Raw genomic sequence first — 18,562 nt, forward strand, 5'->3', positions numbered from 1 at the left:
CACATTATCATGCCATCCTCCCCATACATTCCATCTTCCAGCCAAACTGGTAGATATGTTGCTCTCTCTACCCTCCACCTTTACCTTGCCTCCACCTTACAGAATCCATCCTTTCCTTAAAAGCACAACTTGGGTGTCACCTCCTACAGGAAGCCTTCAGGATTTTTCCAGTTGCTCATGCTTTCCACATTACTGCCCTCATAATCTTGTATTTCTTTGCCCTTTATATATTGAAGATGAACTTGTTTTCATAGAAGCTCTTCCCTCCCAATAGTTTGTAAAGGGCTGGGACTATTTCATCTTCATCTCTGTGTCCCTAGGACCAACCGTGAGGGGCCCAGTGCCAAGCTTTGGTGGGTACCAAGAAGTACAAAACACATTCCCTGCCCTTGATGGACCATACGGCCTACCTGAATGAACTCTTTTTGGGTTACCACATCTGCCTCTCTGGGTAGTCTATCCTCTCTCGGCACAGGGTAAAATCAGGGACCTGCCAGACCCCATTTCTAACTCTTTTGTCTCTTTCAAGAGTAATATATAGTAGAGAAATTACAAAACCAAGTATTAGGAAATCTGGATTCTCTCCCTACATCCCCTACTAATTAGTGTAACCTCGGGCATGTTAAGTTACACTTCCTCTCTCTGGGCCTTGGTCTCTATAAAACTAAGTCACTGGACTAGATGACCTCTAAGGTCACTTCCATCTCAAGCACGCCATGATTCTCTAAACTCCAGATAATATAGATGGTTTTCATAATGGTCAACAGAAAAATTACTTGAATGAACACAAGTACTTAATTAAGATAGATTCGCTAACTGAATAACATTGTATCCACTAAAAGCTTTCAGATTTACTTTCATTCTAAAGGTTGATTTTGTGAACTTCATACAATTTTAATGACATGCTGAATGAGCAATTAGAGAAGTATGAATTGTAGCCATGGAGTAATTTCAAGTCTTTATGACAAAACACTATTTTGATGAAAATGTTTCTAATGAGTTTGTTTGTTAATTTTGGTTTTGCTTCGTTTCTCTCTAGAACTAGTGAGGGCACAATAAAATGCTTCCAAGTGCTGGAACAATGGAAAATTGTGAGGCCTTATTGTGCCCAAATAATGTGCTATAATGTAGATCTTTTTCCTAAGAAAATCTTGTCTGTTCTTCATGGCAGAGATACCTTAGGGCGATTTCCAACTCAGGCTCCCTTGAGTTTGACGCATGATGGGGATTCATGAAAAGAATGCTGGAATTGGAATTGGAAATGTTGTACTGAAATCTTGGCTCTGACTCCTTCTACCTGTGACCCCAGAAACTCACGTTAGCTCAGTTTTCTTATCATCTGTAAAATAATCATTGCATTACTGTTCTCACAGTGTACAAAGAAATGCTTTGTAGACCTTCAGGGAGAGTATACATGTTTGTAACGATTATTTGGTTTTTTTAAGTCTCAGGTGTGGACATTAAATAGAACAAGGTTTAAAGAAACATAAGTAGGTGGAAGCATATTACAAATTGTGGCTTGCACATATAAAATAGCATAAAGCCCATCATCAGAAGACTATAACCCCTTTGAGAATAGGGATGGCTTTTGGGTTTTTTTCCTTTGTAGTCCTAGGATCTTGCCTAGTGCCTGGTACTTTTATTTTTGTGGTTGTTTTTGTTTTGAGGGAGAATGTAGTAGTCCAGACCTGTGATTTAATTAGCTGAGACTAGAGAATGCCCAGTGAGGAAATTCTCTCTACAAAGATGGATCAGCAAGTGTTCTGCAATTTATAAAGTTTTAAGAGTTTCCTAGAGGGAAATATGGGTTAAAATGGCTTGCCAGGACCATTCAGCCAGTGCATAAACAATTAAATAATCCAAGGAAGCATTGTTCTTAAAACGTTATCTTATTAATATGTGATTAATTTTGAAAATAAGCAAGCATTCCCAAAGGGCAGCTAAAGTGCAGTGGATAGAGCTCAGACCTGGAGTCAGAAAGACCTGAGTTCAAATTTGACTATAGACACTTGCTGTGCGACCCTGGGCAAGTCACTTTACCTGTTTGTCTCAGTTTCCTCATCTGTAAATGATCTGTGGAAGAAGGAGGAGGAGGAGGAGAAGCATTTTCATCCTTTACCACTAGAAAGGTGTTATGGGAAAGGCTTTGATGTTAACAGGTTTATCTCCATTGAAGGCTATCTCCATTGAAATGGGTGTACTCTTCATGGGCACTGTGCCTTTGGTTATTACACGTGCCCCTGAATGAATGATGCCAGTCTGCTCGGATCTGACTCCAAGAACATCCTGCCTTCCCCAGGGTAAGCTCATCACCTGAAATCTCATCCTCACTGAGATGGGTCCAGTTTTCATCCTCAACACCTTCTCAGCACCCTCAGGTGCCTCTTTGTAGTTTCCTTTTATACTGTCTTCCCTTGTTAGACTGTAAGCACCATGAGGACAGGGTTGTCTTTCCCATTTGCATCTCCAGCACCTAGCATGGTACCTGGCACACAATAGGCATTTAACAAATGTTTACTGGCTGACTGGTGGAGTCCTAGGTGTGGCTACATCAGCCCAAGGTTAAACTCCCAGGGAGAAAGCAGAAATTGAATTCAGCTCAGTAAGCCTTTATTAAATGTCTGCCTTGAAAAAGAGTAGGGGGCCAGGGGCTGGAGGACGTACAAAATTCAGCCAAGGCACAGTTTTTGCCTTTGTGGAACATATCCTCCCGAGAGGGGTGGGGATTCTCTTGTCCTTCCTCTGTGACTTGCTCAGACTGCCCCCAGGTTTACCTCAACCCTGAGGAGTCCAGAGCCGCCCTTCAGCACTTAGCTCAAGCCTTCCTAATATTCCCACTCTTTGACACTTTACTTTGTATAGAAATGAGATGATCTTTATGGGAAGGGGTTTGAAAACCTTAAAGCTTTATGTAGCAGGACACTGGTTATCAGAGGCTCCTGGTGGTCATAGATTACCCTGTGCCTGTATACGCAAGTACTTAGGAGATGTGACAGAGTCTGAAAGGGTGGTGTCTCCCCCACTGTAATGGAGGGGGAGAGATAAGATCTTAGGAGTAAAGAGAACTGAGTAAATGTCTTGAGGGGAAGGGCTGAGGCACCTCAGTAGTATGTCACTGGGAAGCTTTAGGCACTGCCAGAGTGACAACAGAGACAGCAGCCATGATGGGAGGGGGGTAGCAAGGACACCATCTGTCCCGACCCTGCATCTGTATACAAGTGGTTTCATCCATGACACCACAAAGAAAAGAATATTGTGATTCCTATAAGATACAGGGATCGCGTAATTGGGGTTGAGTGTAAGCCGCTTTCAGTCAACAAGCAACAATTAAATGCTTACTAGATACCAAGCTCTATGCTAACTACACAGGATACATACAAAGGCAGAAACACAGTTCCTACCCTCTCATGGGGGAGACAATACACAAGCTGTATACCCTGGGCAAGTCACTGAAACTGTCTGCCTCAGTTTCCTTGTCTCTAAAATGGGGGTAATGAGAGCATTTACTTTCCAGTGGTATTATTTTAAAACATTCTGCAAACCTTATAGGGCCACATAAATGCTTGCTATTGTAATTTGGTCCCATAAAACCGTTACTTCATTTATGAAAAGCCTCTAACCTTAGGAATGTATGCTTGTAAAAGTGTCTGCTTTTCCCACACTGTCTTTTCCCCTCCCTAGACACTCTGGAGGTCCAGTTAGCAGCTTCCTCTGCTCCCTTCCAATCTGGAGTTCCAGTCCAGGGCTGGGCAGGCAGGCGGACCAGTTTGGTGCCCTCTCATCCTGCCTCTGAAGACTCCACTAAAAATGGCCTCCAGTTTTAAGGTAGGAGACAGATGCCTCTGTCTGATTGCTCTTAGGAAAGAGTCTCATGTTTGGACCATTTCTACTAGGTCTAAAAAGAAAAAAACCTTCCTTCCTACTATATTCTCTGTGCTCCCAGCTCGTTTTAGGTCAGAAAGAGATGATGGAGCAAAAGTTCTGTTCTGGCTTTCCTTGAGGCATTGCTTGTCTCTTTTCCAAGCAGGATTGCAGGTTCAGAGGTATTAAAGATCTTACAGGTCAACTGCTCTAATACCCTCACTTTTATACATGAGGAAACTGAGGCTTAGAAAGCTTGAAGGCCTTATTGGAGGCCATAGAGCTAAAGTCTGACATAGGATGCAGACAAACATCTGCTAAATTCCAAGTCTGGAACTTTACCTTCTAAGTATCAGCCATGTCTGCCATGTCTGACTCTCTGTGACCCCATTTGGGGTTTTCTTGGCAAAGATACTGCAGAGGTTTGCCATTTTCTTCTCCAGCTCATTTCACAGATGAGGAAACTGAGGCAGAGTTAAATGACTTGCCCAGGGTCACACAGCTAGGAAGTATCTGAGGCCAGATTTGAACCCAGGAAGATGAGTCTTCCTGAATCCAGGCCCAGTGCTCTATTCACTGTGCTACCTAACTGCCCCCCATCATCTTGGAGCACCCATATTCTATTTAACACAGCCCATTCTGGGTGATTTATCACTACCACATCATTGGTTCTTTTACAACATGGCTAATATGGAAATATGTTTTGCATAACCGCACATGTATCTTCTATAACAAATTACTTGCCTTCTCCAGGAAGGAGAGAAGAGAGAATTAAGGGAGAGAATTTGGAACTCAAAATTTAAAAAAAGCAAATATTAAAATATTTTTTCATGTGTAATTGAGAAAAAATAAAATAGATTTTTAAAAAATCGCAGTTGGTATCCCCCAAAATCTTTCCTTTGAAGATGTCAGATACGTGGGCGCTGGTTCCATTGTTCAAGGCCCCTATTTTGGTAAGAGTAGATCTGGCAAAGAGAAAATATTCTAACAGACTCGTGGCATTCACCGCTGGTATTTCAGTTACTCAACGAATCCACCCACAGAGACAGTGAACTTTGAATTAACTGCTTTAAAGAGCGGCGAAGTAAATCTTGATAAAAATCAAAGGCTGAAGAAATCTTGTTTGACAGAAGGCACGAACAGAAAGCTCGAAGTGCATGCGGCTGGGGCAGAAACACTCCTTCCCTGACAGACTAAATGAATAAGAACAGGTCAAGCATCTTGAAATGCCGGACGATCAAAAGGCGGAGACATGTTTTTTTTAAACACAGCCTTTTAGTGTCCCGGGAGAGCTGATGTTGGGCCTCTCAGAATGTCTGCACACGTTCTGGTGTCCACTTCCGGTGGTGGGTGGTGAAAGGTTCCGGCAAGAGGAGGAAAGGAAAGCAAAGCCCACAGGAGCAAGGGAAAATGAGAATCCGTGAATGTAGGTGCTTCCTTTCCCTGGAAGAGACTCTAGTGGTCCCCTGTATTGCAAGGGGCTGTGATTCCATGGGCAGAGGGGGGCTCCCTCTGCATGGGTCACAAGGTGCCTTAGCAGCCTTTCAGGGTTAGACAGGCAGCAAATGGCACAATTCTGCCACTGAGAATGGCTGACATCAAACAGCAGCTGATGGGCTTGCAGAGGGCTTGACATACATCCAGCAGATTCCCACAGCTAGACTGGAAAAGGTGCCATAGATATCATGCCTGTTTTGTAGGTGTGAAAATGGAGACCCCAAATGGCTGCTGTCCTGCAATGCAAGGAGAAAGAGCGTTGGGTTTAGCAGCAGAAGCCCTGCAATGGAATCTTGGCTCTGCCTCTTCCTACCTGTGTGGCCTTGGCTAAGTCCCTGAACCATTCGGGCCTCAGTTTCCTCACTTGTAAAATGAGCATGGGCTTGAGGATTGTCCAGATCTGTCTCTAAATCGATACTGCTCTGACCTTTCTACAGCTGCTATTCTTGTTCTTTGATCTTCCTTCTTGAGAAGGACTGTGACATCAGGAAGGGGATGTCGACTTGCAAGTGGATTGGGTTTAAGTGAGGCAGGGCTGGGCAAAGGCACCAGCCTCACTTTCTCCTCTGGAGCCATATGGTCCCATGGCCAGGTGTAGATCAGGATGACTGGAGATGGCCCCAGATGCAGTGGGAGACCTTGGTCTTTTTAAGCTAAGATCTTTCCCAGGTCTCAGTTTGTCTGAGGCAACACCCATTCAGTGATTAAGGCGAGGTAAGGTGGAAAAAAAAAGGAAGTGACAGATATGGGATCTGAACTCTTCTCCTGATTCTAGGTCCTAACATTTTCTCCACCATGTGGCATTTAATTAGGCTAGTCCTTGGACAACAGAAATATAGTCCATTCCCAGGCTCATATCTGAGGCCCTTCTGGTTTGGTAGGACCTGATGCTGGGGCAGCAAGGTGGTACAGGGCCTGCAGTCAGGAAGTCTTATCCTACAAAGTTCAAATCTGGCCTCAGACACTTCCTGTGTATGACCCCAAGTAAGTCACTTAACCTTGTTTGCCTCAGTTTCCACATCTGTAAAATGAGCTGGAAAAGAATATGGCAAACCACTCCAGTATATTTGCCGAGAAAATAAAAATATAAGGCAGAGCTTATATTGTGCTGGCATAGGTTCAAGAACTCCTGGTCAATTAAACACCATAAAGAAGCATTGGGAAGACTTTAGTGGAGGCTGCCTGGCTTTATGGTCATTAAATAAATGGTATTTTGATTTGTAGAGGGCCACAAGGCTAAGAAAATTACAAAGCAAAGTGTTGCATTGCCCTTCTAGGACCAAAACACACAAGCTCACCCATGTGACAGGTTTTGAACACTGGGAGAAAAAACATTAGTGAGAGGCAAAATTCTCTCCTCAGTGGTCCAGAAGAGTTCTCTGGGCAAAGCCTTCCTGCACTTTTGCATCTTCAGAGTTTAGCACAGTACTTGGTACACAGGGAACAGTCAGTGTTTGCTGACTGACCTGATTGAGAGTCATGAATTTATAGTTACGAACTGACTTTCAGAAGAAGACACAAGGGGTGGCTATGTGGTGCAGTGAATAGAGCACCAGCCCTGGAGTCGGGAGGATCTGAGTTCAAATCCAACCTCATGCACTGAACACATACTAGCCATGTGACCTTGGGCAAGTCACTTAACCCCAATTGCCCTGCCTTCTCCCCTCCCAAAAAGACACAGCTCCTAGGAAGCAACAAGAGGGTCTTGTTTTATCTTTTAAATTTAATGTTTCCTTATTAGGAAAATGGAAGCACTGAGCTAGACATCTAAACCCATGGTGGGTTTTTTTTTTTTAGTTAATTTATTTATTTTTAGTTTTCAACATTCACTTCTCTAAGTTTAAAATTTTCTTCTTCTTCCAGCCCCCTCCCCCAAGATGGCATGCAATCTGATATATATGCATATACATTCCTACTAAAAGAATTAGTATGAATGGGAGGAAGCACAAGAATTTTAAAAACAAAACAAAAAAACAGTCTGCTTCACTCTGTATTCAGACTCCACAGTTCTTCCTCTGGATGTGGATGGCATTTTCTATCATGAATCCTTTGGAATTGTTTTAGGTCCTTGCATTGTTGAGGACTAAGTCTATCAAAGTGAGTCATCGCATGTTGTGTCTGTTACTGTGTCCTCCTGTGTTCTCCTGGCTCTGCTCCCTTCACTCAGCATCAGTTCATGTAAGTCTTTCCAAGATTTTCTGAAGTCTGTTCATCATTTCTTATAGCACAATAGTATTCCATTACATTCATATACCACCATTTGTTCAGTCATTCTCCAATTGATGGGTATTTCCTCAATTTCCATTTCTTGGTCACCACAAAAAGAGCTGCTATAAATATCTTTGTACATGTGGGTCCTCTTTCCTGTTTTTACGATCTCTTTGGGATATAGCCCTACAAGTGGCATTTCTGGGTCAAAGGGTATCCACAGATTTATAGCCCCTTGGGCATAGTTTCAAATTGCTCTCCAGAATGGTTGGATCAGCTCACAGCTCCACCAACAATGAATTAGTGTTACAGCTTTCCCACATCTTCTCCAATATTTATCATTTTCCTGTTTTGTCATGTTAGCCAATCTGATAGGTGAGATATAGTACCTCAGAGTTGTTTTGATTTGTATTTCTCTATTTAATAGTGATTTAGAACATTTTTTCATATATGTAGCTAGCTTTAATTTCTTCCTCTGAAAACTGCCTGTCCATATCCCTTGACCATCTATCAATTGGGGAATGACTTGTATTGTTATAAATTTGACTTGAGTTCTCTATATATTTTAGAAATGAGGCCTTTACCAGAGACACTGGTTGTAAAAATTCTTTCCCAGTTTTCTGCTTCCCTCCTAATCTTGGTTGCATTGGCTTTGTTTATACAAAAACTTTTCAATTCAACATTATCAAAATTATCCATTTTACATTTCATAATGTTCTCTTATCTGGTCATTAATTCCTCCATTCTCCATAAATTGGACAGATATACTATTCCTTGCTCCCTCAATTTGCTTATAGTATCAACCTTTATGTCTAAATCATGGGCCCATTTGGACTTTATTTTGGTATCCAGTGTCAGACATTGGTCTATGCCATTTCCACCATACTATTTTCCAGTTTCCCAGCAGTATTTGTCAAATAGTGAGTTCTTATCCCAGAAACTGGGGTCTGGGTTTATCAAACAGTAGATTGCTAGTCATTGACTACTGTGTTTTGTGTACCTAACCTATTCCACTGATCTACTCCTCTATTTCTTAGCCAGTACCAAGTAGTTTTGATGATTGCTGCTTTATAATACGATTTAAGATTTGGTATGGCTAGGTCACCTTCCCTAGTATTTCTTTTCTTTAACTCCCTTGATGTTCTCAACCTTTTGTTCTTCTGGATAAATTATTTTTTTTCTAGCTCTATAAAATAATTTTTTGGTAGTCTGATTGGTATGGCACTAAATAGGTAAAGTATTCATTTTTATTTTATTAGTTTGGCCTACCCACAGACAACTGATGTTTTTCAAATTATTTATATCTGACTTAATTTGTGTGAAAAATATTTTGTAATTGTGGTCATATTGCTCCTGGACTTGTTTTGGCAGGTAGATTCCCAAATATTTTACAATATCTTCAGTAACTTTAAATGGAATTTCTCTATCTCTGGCTGTTGGGTTTTGTTAGTCACATATAGAAATGCCGATGATTTGTGTGGGTTAAATCTGTGATTTTTATGGAAGAACAAACCTCTCACTCAAATATCCCAATCAATGTTATCTCAATATAGGCATTGACTCAAGGGGCATCAAGGTGGCGCCATAGTGCATAGTCAGGAAGACTCATTTTCCTGAGTCCAAATCTGGACTCACTTATCTGGACTTACTAGCTGTGTGACCTTGGGCAAGTCACTTAATCTTATTTGCCTTAGTGTCCTCATCTGTCAAATGAGCTGGAAGAGGAAATGGCAAATAACCCCAGTGTCTTTGCCAAGAAAACCCCAAATGGGGTCATAAAGAATCAGACACAAATGAAAAACACTTGCTCAAACGATGTAGATCACAAATTGTCCTTGCCTGTCTTCTTCCTGTGTTCTCTATAAATTCACCCCTCTAGTGACCTTCCTTATACTCTTGTGACATCATGAAGATATCAATGGCGCTTGTAAGCTGTCCATTGGTTAGTCCTTCCTCTTCTTCCATGACCAATCATTTATTTTTTACTTGTCATATATTTGTTGACAATATCCTTTCCACTGTTTCTATATTAATTCCTTATCTAGCATGGATTACAGCCAGTTCACACCCACAATGTGCTTCTTTTCCACTGCCCTTTGGATGATCAGCTTCCATTCTTTGGAGACTCTAGTGTTCCAAAGAATCACAAATTCATGACAAACATAAGCAGTGTTCAGCTGGCAATGGTTCCCAAGATGCTTTGTGGTAAAGTATGGAACCCAGTCTTTCCAATATCATCTCTGAACATCTCTAATTTAATAATCCTTCTTCAATACAACCAAAGCATGTTAACTGTCTAATTATGTTTCAAGATGAAAGAGCTGTCCTTATGGTGCGTACATTTTATTGAGAGATAGATACACGGTCGATAAATAAGTAAGCATGTTTTTTTCTTCTAAATTGGACCTGTGATTTCCTTGGTGTAGGGATATACTGGTATAATGGTGTGTAAAGTCCCTCCATGAATGCAAGTCAGCATCTACTCAATAACTTAGTCTTAGAGGGTGGTGGAAGGCACTGGACAGTTAAATGATTGGGCCAGGGTCACAGAACTAGTAAATGTCAGAAGCAGAATTTGAACGCAACTTCTTGAGTCTTTAAAGCCAATCTTCTATCCACCCTTGTGTGACTAGGCCTTGAGGCCTTTCACTAGAGTAGCTATAAACATGGAAATTTAGACAGTCCTTGACTTTATGGAGCTTCAATCTAACAGAGGAAGAAGCCATATATACTAGTAAGATATCTTGGTAGAATCTGGTAGAGAAGGAAAAATTCAGACAGAAGAGATGGGAGGAAGAAGAGATGGGGCATAAGAGATGTGTATCACCTTCTGGAAAGGAGGCATTTTGCAAAGAAGGAAGGCTTTTAATTGTTGACGATGTACAGTGTTCATGATGGGGATCGCTGAAGCTAACAGTGCCAAGACTGGAGAGAGTGGGGACCAGACAGAATTAATAGCTAATAGCCCACTCTGCCTGGAAATGGAGAGCATGCCATCTGTGACTCCCCAGGCACGAGGCCAGCATATGGCAGATTCTTTTTGACTCTCAGGCTCACCTTCCACTTAATCGGGCTGCCCCTTAGGAGAGACAATTATATGGATAAATTTTAGCACCTGATGAACCTTTCTGTACTTATTCTCATCTCCAACTCTTCTTCTACCCTTGGCCATTTCCTGGCTTCTCTCACTCACCATGGCACACTTAGAGGCCCCACTTCACTCAGCATCTTTTCTAATTCACAAGGTACTGCTGATAACATACCAGAGTCTGCTTAAACCCATAATGGATCTCCCTGTTGCCCACTGGATCCTTTGTAATTTAGTAGGGTCTCTTTTTCCCTTTGTTAAGATTACATGGAGAAACATATGGAACATATTTTGATTGAAAGCACTCAGTGATATATGGAGCAGTAATGAATTTTCATTATAAGAACATGCACACATGACCACATACCCTTTATAACTACTTCTGAAAATGCATTTTCTGCAGTATTAAATTGGCAATATTTGGTTTGTAGTTCTTAAAAATACCCCTATTTTTAAGATGAGGAAAATTCACCCAACTTAATGATGTCTTCACTTTAAGCTGCAGTCTCAGTACTTCCTCTTACATGAAGCCTTTCCTGATCCCAACTACTTTGTAGATGTTTTTATTAATTTTACATTTAAGCTACGTATCTTGTGTTTGTCGCCTTCATGAGACTGTAAGCTCAATGAAGAGGGGCCCTTTCATTTTCTGTACATGTATCTCTAGCACAGTGCCTGCCTAGAACATGACAGGTGATGAACCAGTCTGCCTTCATGTTAGTGAATCCTTCCTTCAATCAGTAAGCAACTCGTTCCCCCAAGAAGCGAGAGGTTTATGGGTTTGGAAAATCAAGTGGAGACCTAACATAGTAACTGAGTGACAACTTCAGTGCTCTTTTCACTTCCTACCCCCATCTCTTAAATTGTTCCCTGGGAATAAATTAGATGCTGAGGGAGGTGGCTTTAAAATAAGTGGTCTCTTAGTGGCAAGGAGAGACCGTTTCTCTAGAGTGCCTAATTTACTATCAGTTACTGAGACATTGGGGAAATTCCACATCTCTAAGCTATGAGTAAGCTTAGAGTTTCCATTTTATGGATTGTTGATAGTATGGACTATGAAAAGAGGAAGTCTAGTGTTCAAGAAAAGAGCGTAGGACGCTAAATACATCTAATTCTGCATCAGGCAAGGCTATGAGGACATTGGTTTTACAATTAACACGAGCGCCTGGCACGTCTGTCCATCTGACTAAACTCAGGTCACCATACTGTTTATCATTGTCAGTATTAACCCAGAAAAAAGTTCTTTGAGCAAGAGGCAAAAATATGTACTCATGAAGTGGTTCTTTGAATTTCTAGTTGCCATGAACGCATGGCTTCTACTTGCTTAAGAAAATGTAAGTCCTTGGTATAATAGATCCCTTTAATCCAGAAATTCAGTTTTAACCCAGATTTTAAGGGGGAAAAACACACAGAATACAAATTATACGTATTTCTCAGCAAAAAATAACATTACCCAAACAATTTCATGTCAGACAAAAACAATTTTTATATTTTTAAATCAAAACCAAAGTGGTACTTCCTAAGTCGTTAAGGCTAAAAAGCATTAACTGCAAAGTTAGACCATCCAGAACAAACCTTTGCCATGATTGGTACCCATAAAGCAATTAAAAGTAAATATGTAAACATTTAACTACGGCAATGCCTTTGAAATGTGAGTGTAAAAAGACATCGCCATCTACATTACAGTTTAAGACTAATGGAACATTTAAGACGTACCAGGAAATTAAACTGTCGTCAGTTAAAGTTTAATTAGTGTTTTAATATTTCACTCTTAAAAACACAATTTGTGTTTTGCTAAATTCCTACCATATTGAAAAAAAAATTCTTGGAGCAATGGCATTTGTCTGCCAGTTCAGAGTAAAGGATTCTATCTGTACTTCTTCTCCTCCCTTCACCCCACATTACAGGTGATTGCTTTTTAAAATGGCATTTCACATAAATTGTACCACACTGCCCTATAATTCCATTTGGGGCTGAACTAATTAACTTCTCAGCAGGTGGCTGAGGTGCTTGAATCCATGCCTGAAGAAATACTTGACTGCTTATACAATACAAACATGTCTAACTGACCTTACATGGGTTGTCTCTAAATCATCACAATTTCCATTTTTAATAGTACCAGGTAAAATACATTTAATAGAACCCTAAAGGGCAAAGATAAGGCATTTATAAATGGATTTAACTTTCCACATACATTTGAATCCACTTAAAAAGGCGCTCTCATAGGTCAGGGGGTACCTGAGAAAGTTAAAATGGATTTCGCAAAATTCACCAGAGAATTGGTATGTCTGCTATTTTCTGAAAAGCTGTTTACCTTAGGAGGTATAAATTATATGCTAACCAAGTGCCTTCTAGATTTACATCTGCATTCCCACTCTGTGATTCTATTATTTTTGTATTTAACCACACTCTGACTGTCACTGCTTAAAAATACATTAATGCTATTAGAGGGAATTCACATAGCAGGGCATAAAATGCTAATTTGCTACCAGAGTCATCTGAAACATCAGAATATCATCATAGAATTGCCATACATCTATTAGCTCTATTGAGTTTCACCAATTAGACTATCATTACCAAGACTGGGCTGAAGTTTTGAGTCAAAAAAGGCTTTGTTTCAAGTTTACTATCTGTCTACACAAAGAAACAATTTAAAAGGGCACACGAGGAATGTGAAGACAGCCCATTCAGTAAGGCTGAACCAGCATTTTTTTTTACAACTCAGCATATATTACTCTATATCATAAACTGCCACCCTTTATTGGAAATGAGATAAAATGAACAGGTTTTTGATGAACTTTATCATGGGTTTAACTCAATACTTTCCAACTATTTCTTCAAGGGAGAAAAGAAGAATGGAAGTCTTTTTGTATGACAAGGACGTCTTCCATAGGGTGTGTATATGAGAGACAAAGGGGAGACAGAAATCCTATTCCAGAAAATATTCAATTCAATGTGTTTTTCTCTGGAAGAAAAAATAACAATCTTTCTAGTATCTCCTAATGATGACCGTATCATTTGTGGGGATAAAGAAATTATTTAGAATTAAATTAGAAAACTTGCTTTGGATTAGCAAATGGTTTAGTTGATTGACCAGTACCTACCAATTGAGAAACAAGCCATTCTCAAAATGGGGAAATTTGGGGGAGTCAGTTACTAATGTAGTATATTCCTGTCTTTTATATGTTTTTCTAATATTTGTATAATATGCATATTACATACAATCCTTTTACAGGAATATTTCCTAGAAGTTGTTTCTAAAGCATATTACTTTATGGAGTTATATTTTCACTTTATCATCTAGAGTGATGACATTTATTAGGCCATGGTATAGCTATGAGACAGTAAAGTCCCTGTTCTATTACAACAGCTTTGGAAAGAAGTTTCATTAATTTATCCTAGATTTTTTTTTTTTAGAGCTAACATAGATACCCTAATGGTAATTATGTAGTTGTCTACACCAGAGCATAATGGAAAAATGTACAACTTAAAATACTTTTTTTATTACACTCCATGCTCTCGTACTATTTAATCTAATAAACCATAAGCAAACAGGGCTCAGATCTCACCAATAGCAGGAGAGGAAACTGCTTAGTTTGGGGCAGTGGGGGCTAGAATTCAGGCAATTTAACTCTTTCCAGACATTATGGTAAGAATAATGACTTATTTCCTTCAGTGCACAAATGGTACCAGAGATAAGGGCAAACAATGTACTTGGGGCTCACAAGAAGGATCAGATTACTCTAGATTAAGTTCTTATTGAATCAGATGTTGGGTATTCTGCTTAATGGTCACTCAATTCATACACATTTCTATTAAATTACCATCAATATAAATTTTCCTGTTATATTTAATCAATCAACCTCTACCTCTTTAGAATCTATTCACATAATCTACCTATCTATAATCACTTTGCAGACCCTCAAGTGCTATACAAATGAGAATTATAATTATTCACTTTATTTACAATAGAGGTTATGATTCAAGATGTACAGTTAGGTTGACATTTTTGGATATGGCCAATGCAGGACATGCTTTTGCTTGACTGTGCATATCTGTTAAAAGGTCTTCCTTCTTTCCTTCCTTTCATGGGAGGGGACAGAGAGGGAGAAAAAAAGATGTTAACTGAAAGAATAAAGTGAAAATTTCAAAATAAAGAGAACCTATGCTATTCTTGATCTCAGCCCATCAGTAAGAGGTCATCAGGAGGATTGTAAAGGGCTCCAGTAAATCCATTTCCAATGGCACAGAAACAATGGAGACATCTATTTTTGAGACCTTCAAATTTGCCCACCAAGGAAAGGTATGACTGGTGTGTAATTTACTTTTGTAGCCAGGAACTTTTAACTCACATCAAACTAAAAGCCCTCCCTGCTGTAATTTACATGAGAAATGAGAAGGATGGAATTCAAAAGTTTCAAGAGGTTAGTGGTTCCAACTATGAAAGAAAGAACGGTCGATCTCAGTGACACAAACCATTCTGCCTCCAGCATAGTTAGATATACGATTAAGTAGAAACAGATGACACAAAATACTACCTAAAACAGCCTTATTTTTTTAAAGAATTATTTTACATTTTAATGCTGGTATTTTCCTTTGAGACTTTCAATGTCATTTGTTCAAAGGGCAATCAAAATTGTAATTAATATAAACTTCGTTGACAGGAGAAAGAAGTTAGTTTTATTTCTAGGATTTCATAGGCAGAATCTTGCATAAATCACACTAGCCAAGTGTTCAGGGTTGCCTTCTCATCAAAGATCTCATGTCTCCTTTTTCCTCCAGTGGTTGGGAAATTCTCCTTCATTTTCCCTAGAGATCTTGGCCACACACACAAAAAAAGTGCACACAAGTCCCAATACCAGACAAAGAAGTGGCATCATTCTACATGCCCACTTTTACAGATATATATATATATATATATACACATAAATATATGTACACACACACATATATATGTAAAAGCAAACATACATATTCTACACATAAAAATAACATACATGGCAATAGATATTAACAGGAAAAAAAATAAAGGCTCCAATTAAATTAACAGAGGCCCTTTTGGCCAAGCACTTATTTTTGCATTGTAATAATGCAGGCCTGATCCAAGATTTGGAGCTTTTAATAGCTTTAAAAAGATCCCCAGAGATTAGAGAACAGGGCAGTAATTTAATCCTTGTATTTTTATTTCCTTCTTCCAACAACATTTCGAATTCAGTAAGATTTGAGATGGTTAGTGTTGCTACTGACACCTTATGGAAAATGCTTTGTTTGGAAATTTGGATTAGATTTTTTAAGAAACAACCCTCTGTTCTTGCTTACAAGGAACATTATAACAAGAAAAGGGCTTTTTGTTCCTTTAAGGTGTTCATCTGTTCCTGCTGTTTATTCCTCTCCTTGAATTCATAATCCCATTTCTGTCACCATGATTAGTTGCTATGGAAATTACCACCTATGGAAATTATGTCACCGTTGTAAGAATCTGACTTTAGGTAGATAACAGAGACAACGCATTATAAACCTTTAACTAAGAAAGGAATATCGGGTTTAAGACAAACACTATTTATCTGTGTTAAATATGGAAAATTAATACCATATTCAACTTTTCAGAGAATTCCTAATCTGCCATCTCTTTTGAACACAACTGCTAATTAAATGTTAAAATGTTGGCCAAGAACTCAATTAAAAACCAAAGTTTGAAAATCCAATGTTACACAATAGGAAATTAGCACTGGATAGAGAAAAGTGAATTTCTTGTTCAATAATACATAGATCATGAAGTCATGTGTAACTTCTGTAGGCCAAAGTTGGATATATTTGACTTTCAAGGACTAATGGTAAAACACAGCTATGGGGTTCATCAAGGAAACAATTTTAAATAGTGCATTAAAAATTCCTTTTAAAGATGAAGAATTCAATATGATTCCAGAATTTATCCCAAGAATTTAAAAGGTCAAGTCTATAAACTGGTGACTAATACTGAATTGGAGCCAGTGAAATGTCAGATGAGAATTCCAGAATATTAAAGAAACTTTCTTGGGTGGATTCGGCAATTTGTGGTTTGAATAAAACTTTTGAAATATGAATTAAAACAAACTTTGATTCCCATTAAAATTCACAGGATGAATATATGACACATATTTAATAACATAACTAGAGATTCTCTCCCCAACAACCCTCAATTTTTCAGCTCTGTTTTCCCTGGGGGCAAAGTTTACACCCTGGTGTTGAGGTGGGTGCAAGTTAACTCTTCCAGACTCTAAGACTACATTTAGAATCTGACTCATTCATTCTGTTGTGGAAACAACATGGAGACAATTAGGCATAGAAAATAAATATATCCCCCCCAAAAAAAAACCTGTTTTCTCCCCTAATTAATATTATAAAACATTGATGCAAATCACCATCCATCACTCTATATAGCTACCATAGTCATTAAGCAGCAACACATCTCAAAGCCTCTGAACAACAAGCCTCAACAGCAAATAAGTAACCACCACTATCTTTTGTTAAGCTATGTACTCATCAAGGTTACATTTGGTATTACAACCGAGATCTTCAGTCAGGAACGTTTTTGACGGATTTCGGTCCTGGAGCTGGCACTGGCTTGGACTCTACATTTTGTACCTGAAGAGGCCAAGATCTCACCACCAATTAAACTATTATCTCCACTGGGAAGGAGCTGACGAGGTGAAGCCAAAGGTTTGTGTAACTGATGTATCAAAAGAGGAAGTCCGAGACGCAAAGCTCGTCTTTTCCCAGATGTTCTCCTTGTCCAACTGGTCTGCCTCTATCAGTCCTTTCACATTATGTGGTGGCTTATCCGAAGGAAGAAGAGATGCCCGTCTTTTTTTCCCCTTCCCATCATTATTGCTCAATGCTTCATTTATTGGAGACAACTCAACATTTTTCTGGAAGACTATTTGATGAGTCCCATCAAAGAGTGCACCCCATGGGGGTGAGGATTGTTTTTCACCAATGAGGAACTGCCCATTAGTATCTTCAATTTTCTTCTTTATTATATCAGTTAAACTCTCAAGTTTCACAGGGGAATCAATGCCTATAATGATTTTAAGGGGGAAAAATGGTGACAAAATCCAAAGTTACAATAATTTTTCACTAGAGATTGACTGTTCATTTCCTAACTTTAAGAGCTAGGAAGGATCTCAGATCATTACCTTAGACAAAACTAAATCATTTTAGGATGTTTGTGATAAAAGATAATGAAGTTTAAAAAATAAAAAGCAAAAATAAAACAATTCCCATTTATGTTAACAAACATCTCTGAATCCCAGCTTCTTCATCTGTAAAGTGCTAGGTTTGGTCCCTTTTCAGCTCAAAGTCTAAAATGCAATGATTCTCTTTCTTAATCAATACAATTCTCCTGGAATCATCTGGTCAAAAGTGCTCCTACTTGGGGCGGCCAGGTGCCACAGTGAGTAAGAGCACCGGCCCCAGAGTTAGCAGGACCCAGGATCGGTTCTGGCCTCAGATACTTAACACCCACACAAAAAAACTGGCCATGTAACCTTGGGCAAGTTACTTAACCCCAATTGCTTAAAAAAAAGTGCTCCTACTAATGGATACGGAGCACTGCTACGGGACATAACGTCCCAAACTAACAGTGCTCCAGAAGTGTTTCCTCTAATCTGGAAGTCTCTGTCATATATACACATGTGTATATACCAACAATATATGCATAGTATATACAACATACATGTGTTACAGTGTGTATATTACCTATATATTATAACACGTGTATAAAACACATTTATTTCATATCATATATACACACATTATACATAAACATATATGCATATATGTATAGAAATATTTTATATCATATTTTAGCAAGCATATCTATAGAGTACATATGTGTAACATATACATACACATTCATAGATTTATATA

The 18,562-nt window shown here is 39.1% G+C and overlaps 1 protein-coding gene across 2 annotated transcripts in view; it reads right to left on the reverse strand.

Annotated features, from left to right (window-relative positions):
* Nucleotides 1-18,562, reverse strand: part of RTKN2 (rhotekin 2) — a 107,267-nt gene that overhangs the window by 18,990 nt on the left and 69,715 nt on the right. Inside the window, exon 12 of one of the 2 annotated variants that reach the window (XM_069101856.1) lies at nt 11,997-17,711. The exons of the other annotated variant lie outside the window; for it this stretch is intronic. Coding sequence (XP_068957957.1) covers nt 17,314-17,711 — 398 coding nt within the window. The 3' untranslated portion in view covers nt 11,997-17,313. Of the gene's footprint in view, nt 1-11,996; nt 17,712-18,562 lie in introns of those variants that run through there. 2 annotated transcript variants of the gene reach the window in all.

Source organism: Petaurus breviceps, unplaced genomic scaffold (assembly GCF_028583685.1).
Source record: "Petaurus breviceps papuanus isolate PSGF00001 unplaced genomic scaffold, PetGlider_PUasm1.0 490, whole genome shotgun sequence".
Lineage (NCBI taxonomy): Eukaryota > Metazoa > Chordata > Mammalia > Diprotodontia > Petauridae > Petaurus > Petaurus breviceps.